This window comes from Scatophagus argus, chromosome 20 (genome assembly GCF_020382885.2).
Source record: "Scatophagus argus isolate fScaArg1 chromosome 20, fScaArg1.pri, whole genome shotgun sequence".
In the NCBI taxonomy this organism is placed as follows: Eukaryota; Metazoa; Chordata; class Actinopteri; family Scatophagidae; genus Scatophagus; species Scatophagus argus.
The window spans coordinates 19,748,112-19,764,033 of NC_058512.1; the positions used below are offsets into that span (position 1 = coordinate 19,748,112).

The following is a 15,922-nucleotide window of genomic DNA, read 5'->3' on the forward strand; positions in this document are numbered from 1 at the left end:
CAAGCACTATAATATCTTAAAACCCTATTATTAAACTAGAACGCTACGTTCCCTTTTACTTGGGAACTTGTGGTTCCTGGAGTCTCCAAGAGTAGAATGGGAACCAGAGCCTTTAGTTATCAAGCTCCTCTACTGTGGAACTATCTCCCGGTTTAGGGCCAGGAGGCTGACACCTTCTCTACGTTTAAGAGTAGACGTAGAAATTTCCTTTTTGATAATGCTTATAGTTAAAGTTGGTCTAGGCTAGCCCCCAGTCATACTGCTATAGGCTAAGACTAACCGGGGATCTCCCATAATGCACCGAGCTTCTCGCTCTTCCTCTCCCTCTCTTTCTGCACACATTTATGTCCCATTATCAATTTGACTTCTTCCATAGAGTCTTTGCGCTTTCTCAACTCATAGGTTCCCATGGGTTGTAGTTGTTCATCCTGCTGTGGTTCTGGTTGATACTGACAGCTATTATTTTTGTTTAGTCATATTTCTATATTATTATTACTACTGCAACTACCACCACCACTACTATTACTATTATTATTGCTGTTGTTATTATTATCAGTAGTAGTACAGTACTTACTGTACATATCATTATTGTTATAGTTCCAGTACTCTGGTATTATTGCTCTAGCTACATATCTCTGTTTGTGTACCCCTCCTCTCCAACTCGCTCTCCTTTTCTCTTTCCCTCTCTCGGGTAACTTTTGTTGTAATTTGGCGACTGCACTGATACATTCAAAGTTCTTGAGATCTTTCGGACTGACTGACCTTCATTTCTTAGAGTAATGATGGACTGTCTTTTCTCTTTACTTAACTGAATGTTTCTTGTCATAATACGGATTTGTACAGTGGTTGTAGTAGCACTTAAAGGGTTATTGACTCTGTACCCACCCACCTCTGCACTGACGGCCTAAAGCACATTAAGAAGGCAAGAAATGGCACAACTTAACTATTGACAAGGCACACCTATGAATTGAAAACCATTCCAGGAGACTACTTCAAGAATCCAATCAGAGAAAGGCTTGAGTGGGCAAAACTGTCACTAAAGCTAAATGTGACTACTTTGGACAATCTAAAATATAAAACATATTCTGGGATGCTAAATCCTTTTTGTTTACTACATAATTCCATACGTTTTTTATGTTCATAGTTTGGATGTCTTCAGTATTAATGTACAATGTTGAAAATTACAAAAATAAAGAAAAACCACTGAGGGAGAAGGAGTGTCCAAACTTTTGACTGGTAGTGTGGATAATACGCAGCTGCATCTCCTAGTTAATACTAATGAAAAGACAAACCTCTAAAGTATTACAAACTGTCAGCAGTAATCAAAACATGGATATCAGCAAATTCAGATTAAAAGGAGTCTGGAGAAATCTGGGTTTACTTTTGGACCCAAATCTCAAACCCAACTTTGTGGCAACAGTCAGGGGAAGGTCCTTTTCTATTTCAGCATGACTGTGCCCAATGCACAAAACAAGGTCCATAAAGACATGGTTGGCTGAGTTTGGTGTGGAAGGACTTGACTGTCCTGCACAAAGCTCTGACCTCAACCCCACCAAACACCTCTGGAATGAAATAGAACACAGATCACGAGCCAGGCAATGGCTCAGTGCCTGATCTCACAAATGCTCTACTGTATGAAAGGGCAAAGACTCAAACAGAAACACTTGAAAATCTTATGGAAAGCCTTCTCAGAAGAGTGGAAGCTGTTATAGCTGCAAGGCTGTCTATGTATTTAGAATACAATGTCTTTAAAGTCCCTTTCTTACCATTTTACCATTACCATTAGTAATATTTAAGTATTTTCAATTGCTTTACAATTTTTATTCCCTCACAGGCCACAGTTCACTTTATTCTTGATGTTGCAATTAAGTCTTGCACCTGCACCCACTGTTTTTATACATAAACATTTTTTCTGGTATTTTATTTACAGTTTTGATCATCTATTGTGTTGATATTTTTATTTATACATACAGCAGGTCTATTGTTCTTCCCATTCTGGTGGGACAGTTCACAAACTGAGTGAAAGTGGGGAGTATTTTGTCAAGGTTAGTGTGGTTGAAATCACCTGAGATAGCAATAAATGCACTCGGGGAGCTGAGTCTGTATCCGGGCTATTGCAGAGCGAATAGTGTCACATGCCGTACTGGGGTTTGCAGAGGGGGGAAAATAAACAGTCACGATGACAACATGTGAAAACTCCCTGGGCAAGTAATATGGAAGTAGTCCAACGGCACACAGTTCCACATCCGGGCTGCAGATGTGCTCCTTCACTGTGATGTGAGCTGGATTACACCACCGGTTGTTAACGAGCACGGCAAACCCTCCCCCTTTGTTCTTACCGCTACCAGTGCAGTCCCTGTCCGCACTGTCATCGGGTATATCCTGGTGCAAGCATGTCTCCGTAAAGCACATCAAACTGCACTCCCAGTATTCCCTCAGACTCTGAGACAGTGCAGTCAGTTCGCAAATGTATCGACGCATGCACGCACTAGTGAAGTCAAGGGTTGATATTGCTGAGAGCTGCTTCCTATCGCTTACTTTGAGATTTGTGCCATGATAAAATCAACAATAGAGCACATTATGAAACAATACATTCTCCTCTCATTAAATATGATCAGATTGCACTGCCCCAGTGTGCATGGAAGCCAGCTCAGTCTGATGATAAAGTCGCAGTATGATTAGCTTAAGTTTAGCTCAATATTTAATACATAGTTCTTATTAAAATCCTGTATTCTCTACGACAGAGTATGGTCACATATCAGCAGGTGTAGACATAAATTGCACTAAATTGCACTAGCATGGCTTGAATATGCAGCAAGTGGCTGACTGAATGCTGCATGAGGTTCTCATTCTGCTTATTGACACATTTGAGGGATACCACTGTAAATTACATGTTTGAAGTGTATCCACAGCCAAACCAGACGTCAGCTCAACAAAGCTGGTACACAGCTTGACAATAATATTTTTCCATTTTCACTGTAACTACCCATGAAACCGTAATGTATTCAACAGTTGATCTAAATGTTGATCTAAATGCTAAAGCTGATGGACAACAATTGGTGCACAGTCAAATATTCATATAAACCTTGCACTCTAAAATTTCTTTTGCACATTAGAGTTGTAGACTATTTTAAAAAAAAACAGTGTTTGTGTCACAGGGTGTACCAAACTGAGGAAGTGGGATACAAAACAAAACCTCCTGTACTGAACGGCTGAGTCATTTGCAAGTATGTCTACAAGCCATCTAATTTGCTGCAGCTGAACAGCTACTAGACTGCATACTAGATCAGATCAACTTATCTTTAACAACAGGTTATGTACCACAGGCGTTTAAAACCGCTGTCATTAGACCTTTACTTAAAAAATCTTCTCTTGACCCAGACATCTTAGCAAACTATAGGCCGATATCCAACCTCCCGTTTTTATCGAAAATACTTTAAAGAGTGGTTGCAGATCAGTTAATGGATCACCTACACAGGAACAGTCTCTTTGAAATGTTTCAGAGCCCATCACAGCACAGAAACAGCACTGGTTAAAGTCACAAATGACCTCCTCATGGCATCGGACCGCGGGCTTGTCTCCATACTCGTTTTACTGGATCTCAGTGTTGCTTTCGACACAGTAGACTACAACATTTTATTGCACAGATTAGAACATGAGACTAGGATCACAGGGGCTGCGCTACGCTGGTTCAAATCATATTTATCAGATAGATTTCACTTTGTTCACGTTAATGATGTTTCCTCTTCATATATAAAGGTTAGCCTCTGCGTTCCACAAGGTTCAGTGCTTGGGCCGATCCTGTTCACCGTATACATGCTCCCTCTAGGAAATATTATTCAGAAACATGGCATAAACTTTCATTGTTATGCTGATGACACTCAGCTGTACTTATCCTTAAAGCCTGAAGAAACAGAGCCATTAGCCAGACTCCAGGCATGTCTTAAGGACATAAAGGACTGGATGACCTCCAATTTTTTATTATTAAACTCAGACAAAACTGAGATCATTGTTCTAGGCCCCAAACACCTTAGAACTAGAATAGCTGAAAATACTGTCTCTCTGGACGGCATTACTTTGGCCCCCAGTACGACTGCGAGGAACCTCGGCGTTATCTTCGACAAGGACGTGTCATTTATCAATCACATCAAACAGACCTCTAAGACCGCCTTCTTTCATCTCTGTAATATTGCTAAGATTAGGAGTGTCCTCTCTCAAAGTGATGCTGAAAAACTTGTCCATGTTTTCGTTACTTCTAGGCTGGACTACTGCAACTCACTATTGTCAGGATGTCCAAATTACTCTATTAATAACCTGCAGCTGATCCAGAATGCAGCAGCTAGAGTTTTAACAGGAATCAGTAAAAGGGATCATATCTCCCCCATCTTAGCTTCTCTTCACTGGCTTCCGGTAAAATTCAGAATAGACTTTAAAATTCTCCTACTTACATATAAGACCCTAAATGGACTAGCCCCATCATACCTGCAGGATCTAATAGTCCCATATATTCCCAATAGATCACTCAGATCACAGAGTGCAGGTTTACTTGCAGTTCCCAGAATTCATAAAGTAGAACGGGAGGACGAGCCTTTAGCTATCAGGCACCCCTGCTGTGGAACCAGTTGCCAATCTGGGTTCGACAGGCAGACACCACCTCCAGCAGATACAGCAGTTCATTATAATTTCATTATGATAATTTCAGTCTTGTGAAATGCTAAACCATATTGAGGTGGTATCAAAAATGAAACTAAACAGTTGAAATTTTATTTTACTTGTCTTTTTAGTAATGTCATTCTCATGTTGTTAACTGCTTTCCTGCCTGTACAACATCCATTGCACGTCTGCCCGTCCTGGGTGAGGGATCCCTCCTCTGTTGCTCACCCTGAGGTTTCTTCCATTTTTTCCTGTTAGGTTTTTCTGGGAGTTTTTCCTTAGTCGATGTGAGGGTCAAAGGGCAGAGGATGTTGCTGATGTTATGTTAAGCCCTTTGAGACAAACTGCTTGTAAAAATGGGCTATACAAATAAAGTTGACTTGACTTGACTTGACTTGACTTGACATACTAAACTTTTCCCTGAGAGAATGTTTGTATTCTGAAGTGCTTGTATATTGTCTTGTTGTTTCTTGACAATGACAAAAAAAGTATGACGTATAAGCTAAGGTGCAGGACAAAGACATTTGTTCGTGTTTTTACGTTAGATAAGCAAGGAAAGCTAATGTGTGTTGTTCATAGTTTGTGGCTCTTGTGTTGTCTAGCAAGCTGCTGTCCGACCCAGTGTGACTGTCTGATCTGCCTATGCTGCTGACTTTACTGCTTTGTAAGACTTGATTGGCTAAAACCAAAAAATATTAAGTATGAATTTCCCCATTTCGGTTTCTATTTTTTTTTCTTTCTAAAAGGGACATGGGACAAGTGATGATTACAGTGAACCCCAAATCAGCTGGCTTTGCTAGCTTGGCCTGCAAACAGTCTTACCCTTTGTCTGCTAAATGGATAACACTAGTTAAGTTCTTAGTTAACCCAATCAGGGGTAAAAAATTAATTAAATAATTCCAGGATTTGTTATATAACAGTGATGTCCTTTGAGATAAAGAAGGAGAAAAAAAAGAACTTAGAGAAGAAACTTATTTTTTGTGAAAGAAGTCTTAAATTCTAAATTAGGACATCTTGTACAGGTGTTCATTTCACCAGGAAATTACCTGCAAAAATGTATTCAAAGTGTCTGCTGTTGTTCTACAGAAACTACAGAAAATAGGTACCAGGAGGCCAATCACAGACTGCATAATACAGTAATCAAATGGGTCTTCAGTCTGATTATCAGACAGGAGTTCTATAGTTCAAGGTTCAGGAGGGTAAACACTACTGCAACCAAGTGTAGTTGTAATAACACAATGGTGCAGCCCCTTATAGACAAACTCACCCTGATCCAGAGCCTGCCCAGGTTTATCTGTATCCATCGACAATCTGTTCTCTTGATGATCTTTGGGGTAGAAAAAAGGTTTAGTGAGAGCCAGACAGGTTCTTTTAGGAAAAAAAAAACAATGTAATGTAAAAATGTAAGCTACATTAAACAAGGCAGGGGGGCATACACGGAGTGAAAAGTAAATGTGAACCTCACAATAGCAAACAATGAATTTCTTTGCAACAGAAAAAATACTGTCAAATTAAATAACTATGAATAAGAGGCACGCATTGTGAACATCAAAATCCCTTAGTACCTGCTGAAGTTCCCATATGCATCCCAGAGTTAATATGACCTGGACTGACAGCGATGGGAACATTGGCCTCAGCTGGAATATACTGAAACAGCTCTTTGGAGCCGGTCTCCATGCAGTTCATGTAAGGGATAACATGTTTGCTGTCCATGTAGTACATTATATAGAAGTTGCACATTTCATCATTTGAGGTACCACTGCAGACAAAAACAGAAAAATATCCGGAAATAAATACATCACTCATCATTACTCATTAGACAGAGATCAACAGTGCATGAAAAAACACACCTTCATTTCAGTAAGAATATTGCAATGATAGAGAGATGTCATCCAGCAATATACTTCTGCAGTGACTAATCATACAAGCATGCAACCATACCACTAGATGCCACTAAGTCCTGCACACCACACTACACACTAGACTTTTAAGTGCATTCAGTATATACAGTACTTACATGGGTATGAGCAATCAAACAGTAAGGTCAGAGATAAACTTGCTTTTTAACCATGTGTTTACATAGACCAGTGATTCCCAACCGCTGCATTGCCGCAGCATAATCATTTGGCTACACCCGCCCGGCGCTCTAGGCAGGCGGCGTACGGTGGCGGACAGAGCAGCCAACTAATCCAAACATTATTGCCTGGAGGCACGCCGTGTGATCTTTCTAATGTAAAATATGTGCCGCGGCTCATAAAAGGTTGGGAAATACCGACATAGATGACCAGCTGCTTCATGAATGTAACTAATCACATACTTGACTATCAACTAAACATATCACTAGAGGATACCATTAAAGGGCATATGAGAGAGCCGAGATCATATAAAAGTACTGGATTTGCATAATGTGAATAAACACTGCAGCACTGCAGAAAATTAATATTTTGTTAATTCTGAGATCACTGGAGACACACCGTCATGGATGGTACGTAAGGTAGGGATTTTCCTAATGACTAATTTCTGGAAAGTTTGAACTAGTTGAACAGTCTAAAAGTAGGAAAACATAGTCAAAATTGTTTGATGACTGTTTAATCTGTGATGTTGTCCAAAGAAATATTGTGTAAATTATAAGAGCCATTTGGAATAGGTCATAACCAATCATATTCTTCAACAACATCTTAAACACAACAGATAACCAGCATTGTTAACATTAGTAATGGATGCTCATTTTAGCAATATTTGACTAGACATTTCAGTGTAAATTATGTCAATACGTAATTTAGTGTATGCTGCATCAGTTAAACTTAAAGTCACTGAGGGGCAGTATAGACGGGCTGATGTGATCGCTCTGGCACCTCTCAGCAGTGTCAACAATTCCGATTTTCGCTTGCTGCATTTATTGGAATATTTATTGCTCATCATTTGTTTTTGTGTTACAGGCAAGAATACATAACCACTGTCCATAAGGTCTTCATATAGGCAAACATTTCACTAATACAGAATGTAGCATTCATGTAGCGTAGTGCTCAAAATACTATTTTATGCTCCTCCTTCCAGCAAGCCCTGTCCCCTGAGTTCCTACCTGTATTGTAAGTGTAAGTGACTAATGTGGAGTCCTACTTACACATACAGTGCATCCGGAAAGTATTCACATCGCTTCGCTTTTTCCACATTTTGTTATGTTACAGTCTCATTCCAAAATGGATTAAATCCATTTTTTTCCTCAAAATTCTACACATATAATGTGTAGAACATAATTCTACACAAATACCTGATAATGACAAAGTGAAACAAGTTTGCTTGTTTTCTTTTTTGCAAATTTCTTAAAAATAAAAAAAAATATATAACATGTACATAAGTATTCACACCCTGTGATCAATGCGTTGTTGAAGCCCCTTTGGCAGCAATTACAGCCTCAAGTCTTTTGAGGAGTATGATCCTATAAGCTTGGCACACTTATTTTTGGGGAGTTTCTCCCACTCTTCAATGCAGAACTTCTCAAGCTTCATCAGGTAGGATGGGGAGCGTTGGTGCATAGCCATTTTCAGATCTCTCCAGAGATGCTCAATAGGATTCAAGTTTGAGCTCTGGCTGGGCCACTCAACATCCACAGTGTTGTCCTGAAGCCACTCCTTTGTGATGTTGGCTGTATGCTTAGGGTTGTTGTCCTGTTGGAAGGTAAACCTTCGCCCCAGTCTGAGATCCAGTGCAGTCTGGAGCAGGTGGTCTGGTTTCATGTGTGGAGGTGGTTTCCTCCACACATGGCACTTGTCATTCATGCCAAAGAGTTCAATCTGCGTTTCATCAGACCAGCGAATTTTGGTTCACGTGGTCTGAGAGTCCTTCAGGTGCCTTTAGGGAAACTCCAGACAGGCTTTCATTTGCATTTTACTGAGGAGTGGCTTCCATCTGGCCACTCTGCCATACAGGCCTGATTGGTGGAGCGCTGCAGACATGGTTGTCCTTCTTGAAGGTTCTCCCCTCCCCACAGAGCAACGCTGGAGATCTGTCAGAGTGACCATTGGGTTCTTGGTCACCTCGCTGACTAAGGCCCTTCTACTTCTACCACTTATGGATTATGGAGATCACTGTGCTCTTTGGGACCTTTAAGATGGCAGAAATCTTTCTGTGCTCTTCCCCAGATCTATGCCTGGACACAATTCTGTCTCGGAGGTCTACAGACAATTCCTTTGACTTCATGGCTTGGTTTGTGCTCTGACATGCACTGTCAACTGTGAGGGCTTATATAGACAGGTGTGTGCCTTTCCAAAGTTGTAGAAACCTTTGAAGGATGATCAATGGAAACAGGAGGCACCTGAGCTCAATTTTGAATACTTAATACTTATGTACATGTTACATTTTTTGTTTTTCATTTTTAATAAATTTGCAAAAAATTCAAACAAACTTGTTTTACTTTGTCATTATGGGGTATTTTGTGTAGAATTTTGAGGGAAAAAATGAATTTAATCCATTTTGGAATGAAATGTGGAAACAAAATGTGGAAAAAGCGAAGCGGTGTGAATACTTTCCGGATGCACTGTAGTTCTAGAAAAGGCTCCTACAAGTACATGAACAGAATAATCATAACTGTTTAATACCTACTAATATTTCTGGTGTTGACTTGCTAGGATCGCAAAATTTAAATGACTAGTCAGCTAATGCATGCATCCCTAATGTAAGGCTCCTACATTAAGGTGCTTGTGCCAGTGAAAGAACTGAGTTCAGCAGAGTGGCTTGCTGTGACCCTCTACTTTCTTACACAGATATACCATTCCCATACTGTCCCCACACTGACGCCACACTGCCCCTACTGTTCATGTATGTACACTTGCATATGTATAGTGTTAATTTCTGAGGCTATGCACAACTCACACTCCAAACAGAAAGCAGGGTAGGTGAGGTAGTCATCATGACCATACAAAGTTAAAAGCAAGGATATCTTTGGCCTCAGTGTAAAGATACAAAGGGGTGGCAGAGGAGACCACGGACCATGGTATGACGGCACAAGGCCATTCTTACATAACCTGTAAGCTGTATTTCAGTACAAACACAGTCCAAACAAGAGCTCGTCTCTCATTCAGGTAATTTGAAAACTACAGCAAAAACTGAAACAAAAACATAGAAAATGAAAAAGTACTTTTGAGTTGTTGTACATTATACATGTTTAGTTGTGCTTTACAATACAACTCACCCAATATAGGTTTTGGAGGTTCTGCCCTCACCAGTAAACACACATCGTGCTGCAACAGTGTCACCATACTTCACGTTCACCTCCTTGTTAGCAGGATAGAATGCCTGAAGAGAAATAATATTCACTGGACACTGAGCAAACTATTTGAAAAACTGCTGTGGTCAATTCTGCTATATTTTTGGTTTAATTATGATGTACCAGTCTTAATGTACACTTAACCTGATAGTTATTAACCCCTTAAAAAACTGGGAACTACAAGCTTACTTTATAGAAATTCTGAATTGTGCCTCTATCTTTGTAAATCATGTGTTGGTCATCACAAATATACCTTTGTGATGACCTTTATATACCTTTATATATAATATACCTTTTGGTTACTGAAATATCTTTGGATGAAGGCATTGTAGAATTCTATATCACATCAGTATGAGGCCTCAGATTACACAATTCAAAATGGTATTAGCCAGAGCAAGTCTGGATGATCATAAATGTCCTTCTAATATTCATTATATTTTCTAATGTGACAAACACACAGTTTGAGCCTGACTGTTTTCCTGCATTTTTGGCATTGGTACCATACAAGACGAGTTCACAAAACATTATGATTGTCACTTTAGGCTTACTTCCTTTTGCCAGTAGATGGTGCAATGACAATAATTGAATATTGGCATGTAGATTTCTTAAGGCTTCACATTTCAAATGTAATTTCCTGCTGCTGGCAGATGGTGTCATAACTTCTCTCCTTTATTTATACCTATTTAGAATTATTATATACTGAATTAATTACTGGTATTATTGATAATAATAATTATATTACTGATTATACTAGAGACATTTTAAATATACAGAGATTTTAGTCATGTGCATACATTACATGAATTTTTGTTATTCATGTGCATTATATTTGACAGTTCAGCTTACCATTGCCTTTGTTCAACACCTTAAAACAAACAGTTGATGAATGGTTTTTGAAACATTGTTCTTCAATTTCTGCAAAGTTAACATCAAGGCAATAATGGCCATAAATCTTTATTTACTTACTTGTTGCTGCTAAATCACTGTTCATTATGCTTGTCTGAGTTGGTATTAATATTTCTAATGTTTGAGGCCTCTAATAAATGTAGCTCTTAGTAGTCTGTGTGTATATTTGTATGTACACGAGAGATACATGCAAACAACTTATAGTTGGTGGTGCATAGCAGGGCTTGAACAGACATTGCACAGACCCCTTCAGGACAGTCCACGGCCAGGTCATAGGATGGAAAAGTACTAACGTAATGAACTGTCAGTACTCCAATAAATGTCGCTGGGAAATTTACAGCATATCACAAACTCATAGGACAAAGCAAACTCAAAGACAAAGGTACATGTTTGGAGTTTAAAATTCTCCTCCTCACATCCAAAGAGAGAAAAGAGAAAAACAAAAAACTGCGATTTAACATGCAACAGCAAGACTTGAACTAATTAGACTATCCATTAATTCAGAAACATTTGAAGCTGAAATGGCACTGTGTCTGACACAATGATCTCAGAGCACAGATATGTTTATAATTGTGTATAAGAAGGAGGATAAGATTTTTTATTGTCACATAGAATAATACAATGTAGTAAAACTTATTATCAACCCTTACTGATGGTGAAGGGACTGCCAGGTATGATACTAAACCAAGGTCCATGGGAAGAGTCTTCAAGGACTCCCTGCAAATGTCAATTTTAAATTGACTTCTGATGTGAAAGCATACCTGTGGTAGCTGAGGAGACTGTCTTCCAATCAGGCTCCACTTCCCATCTCGGATCCTGTAACCACTGACCACTTTACCTGTGACAGAAACACTCGTCTAGACTTCCACTGATACTGATAAGTTACTCTGAAATAGAGTGTTGAATTCTCTGATATGACTCACCAAGATGGTGTGTGTGGGTCCTGAAGGCGAATGGATAGATGGGATAAGAAGTGTAATCACAAGCGATGTCTGCGTTTGTGACTAACAGAGAAAAATGAGAATCAGTATGAGCATCGGTATTTGGCACGGACTCAACAGACAGCTGCATCATTTAACAAGTGTCGACAGTTGGATGTTGACATAATCTGGTACACTGATATGTCAACATATATATTGACTTTCATAGGTGTTGTGTTTTGATGCATATCATATGCTGACTCAACCATATGTGTTACTGCAAGTCTTATATGTAGTTACATTTTTGAACAAGTTCCAGATTGACAAAATACTTTTCCCAACTTTTATCAAGACTTTTATCAAGCTCTGACACAAACAGTGCTAAATGCTAATGCTTATTTCCCTGTAGGAGAAGGATTAAACCAAGATCTCATATTTAATGCCGCTCATTCAGTTACCAGTGAGAAGTGCAGTGCTTAAGCCTTCTCAACAAACCAAGGCTTCTTAACTTCAGATGTAAACTGAATCTATGACTTACTTGCACATTTGAAAATTGATGTAATCAGTTTTGATAAAGCAAACAAATGCATCATTTTTATTAATCACCAATTATCTAAATTCAAGGTGTAATGATGTTTTGTTATGACACAATTTATTACCAGGTTGAAGCGCCTGACTCTGGGATGGAGCTATTCATGATGTCTAAAAGAGGCTGATTAAAACAAGCAATGTCAGAGTAGTTCTAACACAAACTTGTTTCACGTTTAATATTTTCGCACTCCAACGATAAACAGATCTAAAAATTTCATACAAGCCCTAAAGAGGGAATTCATCATATCTTTAAACTTGGCATATTCAGACCTAGGAAAATATACACCCAACATACCTTTTTTTCCTGGAAGGATAACCGTGTCCACAGACATCAGCAGGTATATGCCAGCAATGAATGGCTGCCTTTGAAAAGAGTCAAAGTTAGGAGGGAAAGGAGGCTGTTAAGTTTTTGCCATATTTGTCACTTTCCCCCTGACATTTCCTTCCTATTCCTTTCAAGTTTCCATGTGTAGATTCTTCCAGGGGCTCCAGAAAAAAATAAAGCAGTTTCAGGTAGAACAAGCTGAACCACATAACACTCTTTGTTCCTATCCAACAGGCACCAACTTTATTAAAGAGTTTGGTCTAGACCTGCTCTAACTGGAAAGTGTCATGAGATAACTTTTGTTGTAAGTGGGCCTTACACAAATAAACTGAATTGAAACTGAACTTTCAGTTCAATACTAGGATTTCTTTTAAAGCATTCAACAAAAAAATTTAAGTAAATACTTACGGTTTCAAGGTCATTTTTAGGGTAAGTCCTGAGCAATCCCTATGATGGTCTACAGAACATGAAAAAAAACATACAATTATTACATTTATTTTATATGGAGGTGGATGGTTGAACACCTCTCTTATTCTATGTTTGCAAACACTAGACACTATGAGGTTCATATTGTTATGTTTTATAACAGGTCTGTTCGAGCTAACTGCTAAAGCAGCTTAGTGTGTTGGTTTTCTAACACTCTGATTAGAGTTAAACACAGTACAATTACAAGTACAGTTAAGGAAGATCAAAGTATCATTCGTTTTGCAGGTATTTGGTTGTATACCATAGTACTGAACAAACAGAAAATGTGACCTAGATAAAAAATGACGGAATCAAGTGATGGCATCACATTATTAGGGTGTGGTGGAGTGATTAACGCAACAAATGTTGCCCCCCTCCCTTAGCCGGCTGGTGTGCCCTTGAGCAAGGCACTTAACCCCCAATTTGCCCTGGGCACTTGATGCAGCCCACTGCTCTTGTGCGTTTCATTGCATGTAATTTGCCGGGTGTTGCATGTGTGTTCAACTAAGGATGGGTCAAATGCAGAAGAAAAATTCAGTGTGTGTATGTAAAAATATATATACTGTCAATAAAGTCATTCTTCTTCTTCTTACTATTATTATTATTAAAATTGGTCAGGATTTTAGAATTCTTTAATTGGATGCCATAGACTACACAATTCAATTAAACTCTTCTTCTCCTTACCCTATGCTGAAAGCTGTACTATAAAAATTGAATAATTTGAGGTTTATGTTGAGGTCTCTTCTCCCAAAAATGCACAATTTAAGAAACTCTTTGGCTGTTGTGTTTCTTAAAATAGCCACTGATAAATGATGAAGACATTTGCTGTGGCACTCAGAACAACTTTTATACACTCGCATCCTTCCAGAACTTTAGTGGATTTGATTAACCACTCACATTAATCAGCTTTATGAAACAAAAATGTCAGACTTAAACTGGATTCACCTCTGAAAGCACTGACATCTCCATAATGGATCTGCAGCACAAAGTAGGACATTCCTGAGTTTCCTCCAACTCTGAAACCAACATCTAACGAGACAACAAAACAAAAACAGAGGTTAGATAAAGACAATTGAGATATTGAAAGTACATTGAGATATAAACAACAGAAGGACAAAGATAAAAAGATGTATGGGGGGGGGGGGGGGGGTGTTGGACGCCATAACTCAACACTGGTTCACCAAAGGGTTTTCAGCTCATGCGCAGAAAAGTTTTGTCAATCATGTATGGTTTGTGCGACACATAACGCAGGTAAAACCAAAGCAATCGCACACGCCGCTCACTCACAAAGACAAAGACAGTGTTTCTGGAAAGACATGCATCTTTCTCAACAATGTAAGCACCACAAAATAAATATTTAAAATAAAATTTATTGGTGAAAAGGAAAAAAATCTGTGGCGGCACGGTGGTGCAGTGGTTAGCACTGTCGCCTCATAGCAAGAGGGTTCACAGGTTCGAATCCCTGTCCCTTCTGGGCCCTTCTGTGTGGAGTTTGCATGTTCTCCCTGTGCCTGCGTGGGTTTTCTCCAGGTACTCCGGCTTCCTCCCACAATACCAAAAACATGTACATTAGGTTAATTGGCTACTCTAAATTGCCCCTAGGTGTGAGTGTGAGAGTGTGTGGTTGTCTGTATTTGTGTGTTGGCCCTGCGATTGACTGGCGACCAGTCCAGGGTGTACCCCGCCTCTCGCCCGTAGTCAGCTGGGATAGGCTCCAGCTCCCCCGCGACCCAGACGGATAAGCGGTATGGAAAATGGATGGATTGAAAAAAATCTGAGATAGATATGGACAAACGATAGCAAAACTCGACATGGCGAGATACAACTTAAGGGTGGTGAATAGATAAGACTATTTGCAAATGTAAACCAACCCTTTGAGAGACATACCTCTGGGTAGCTTAGTAGGTGGTGCATTCCGAGCCCAAGCATACATAATGGAAGCTTCATCCTGACAAGTTCCTTGTACACTACCACAGTCCCTTGAAAGAGAAATAATGCAATCAATACAACTTTGTTTTCATGAATAACTAGATGGGAAAACAGATTTTTAACTGCACAGATATTAACATTATTACGTATTCAGTGACTTTTTCAGAGCCAGCACTGTGTGCAGATGTTAATTAATAAAAGGAAAAAAATACATCCCACTGCGCACATGCTGACCTATGGCCCCATGGATTGAGCCAGAAAAAGACAGGTTTACAAAACAAGTTCATACTCATTTTGTTGTGATACTCATGATCTCAGACTGGAGTTTTAGGTTCACTTGAGTTAGCAAAGATAAAAAAAAGCCTGGATGTGTCCAGTTTGTTTCATGCACAGATGTTAACAGAAATTGAGTATTACCAGTAGCTGCTGGTGGAGACAGGGGTCTGGCAGCCAAAAAGCAGCATATGATGGACTGTTGCCATATTGGCATGAGGTATGAAGTCCACTGTGGAGGAAAAGCACTGTGATTAAAATATTCAATATTTTAATCAAATGCATGAGGTACTCAACATAATTCAGGTATGAAGACTCAATTCTCTCTGACCATCTGCTCACAGGGGTACTAAACACAATTTGCAGCTGTTTAGTGTGCAAATAAACTGATTAAACACCTCACTGTCGTCACCAGAGTCAGGTGGGGCTAGAGGTCGCGTTTGACTTTCTTGTCGTCTATCATTTTGACAGACAGTGTTGTTAAAATTTTTACTGGTTAGTTTAATTTTTTAATGACAATGAAACAGTCTATTTAATATAATTTAGTTTGTAAATCATAATAACATTCAAGATTTCCTAAAGCTTTGATGAGGG

The 15,922-nt window shown here is 39.2% G+C and overlaps 1 protein-coding gene and 1 long non-coding RNA gene across 6 annotated transcripts in view; one reads left to right on the top strand and one right to left on the bottom strand.

The window, feature by feature from the left end:
• Positions 1-15,922, bottom strand: part of pam (peptidylglycine alpha-amidating monooxygenase) — a 42,251-nt gene that overhangs the window by 14,709 nt on the left and 11,620 nt on the right. For all 5 annotated transcript variants that reach the window (XM_046375136.1, XM_046375135.1, XM_046375138.1 and 2 more), the window contains 10 exons: positions 15,473-15,560; positions 15,014-15,105; positions 14,072-14,155; positions 13,070-13,118; positions 12,632-12,699; positions 11,749-11,829; positions 11,587-11,663; positions 9,845-9,948; positions 6,219-6,412; positions 5,921-5,980 (listed from right to left, as the gene is read on the bottom strand). In XM_046375136.1, coding sequence (XP_046231092.1) covers positions 5,921-5,980; positions 6,219-6,412; positions 9,845-9,948; positions 11,587-11,663; positions 11,749-11,829; positions 12,632-12,699; positions 13,070-13,118; positions 14,072-14,155; positions 15,014-15,105; positions 15,473-15,560 — 897 coding nt within the window. The remainder of the gene's footprint in view (positions 1-5,920; positions 5,981-6,218; positions 6,413-9,844; positions 9,949-11,586; positions 11,664-11,748; positions 11,830-12,631; positions 12,700-13,069; positions 13,119-14,071; positions 14,156-15,013; positions 15,106-15,472; positions 15,561-15,922) is intronic.
• LOC124051628 lies at positions 62-3,750 on the top strand. Its single transcript, XR_006841859.1, has 3 exons — positions 62-182; positions 2,545-2,548; positions 3,521-3,750. It is a non-coding gene; the product is annotated as an uncharacterized LOC124051628 (long non-coding RNA).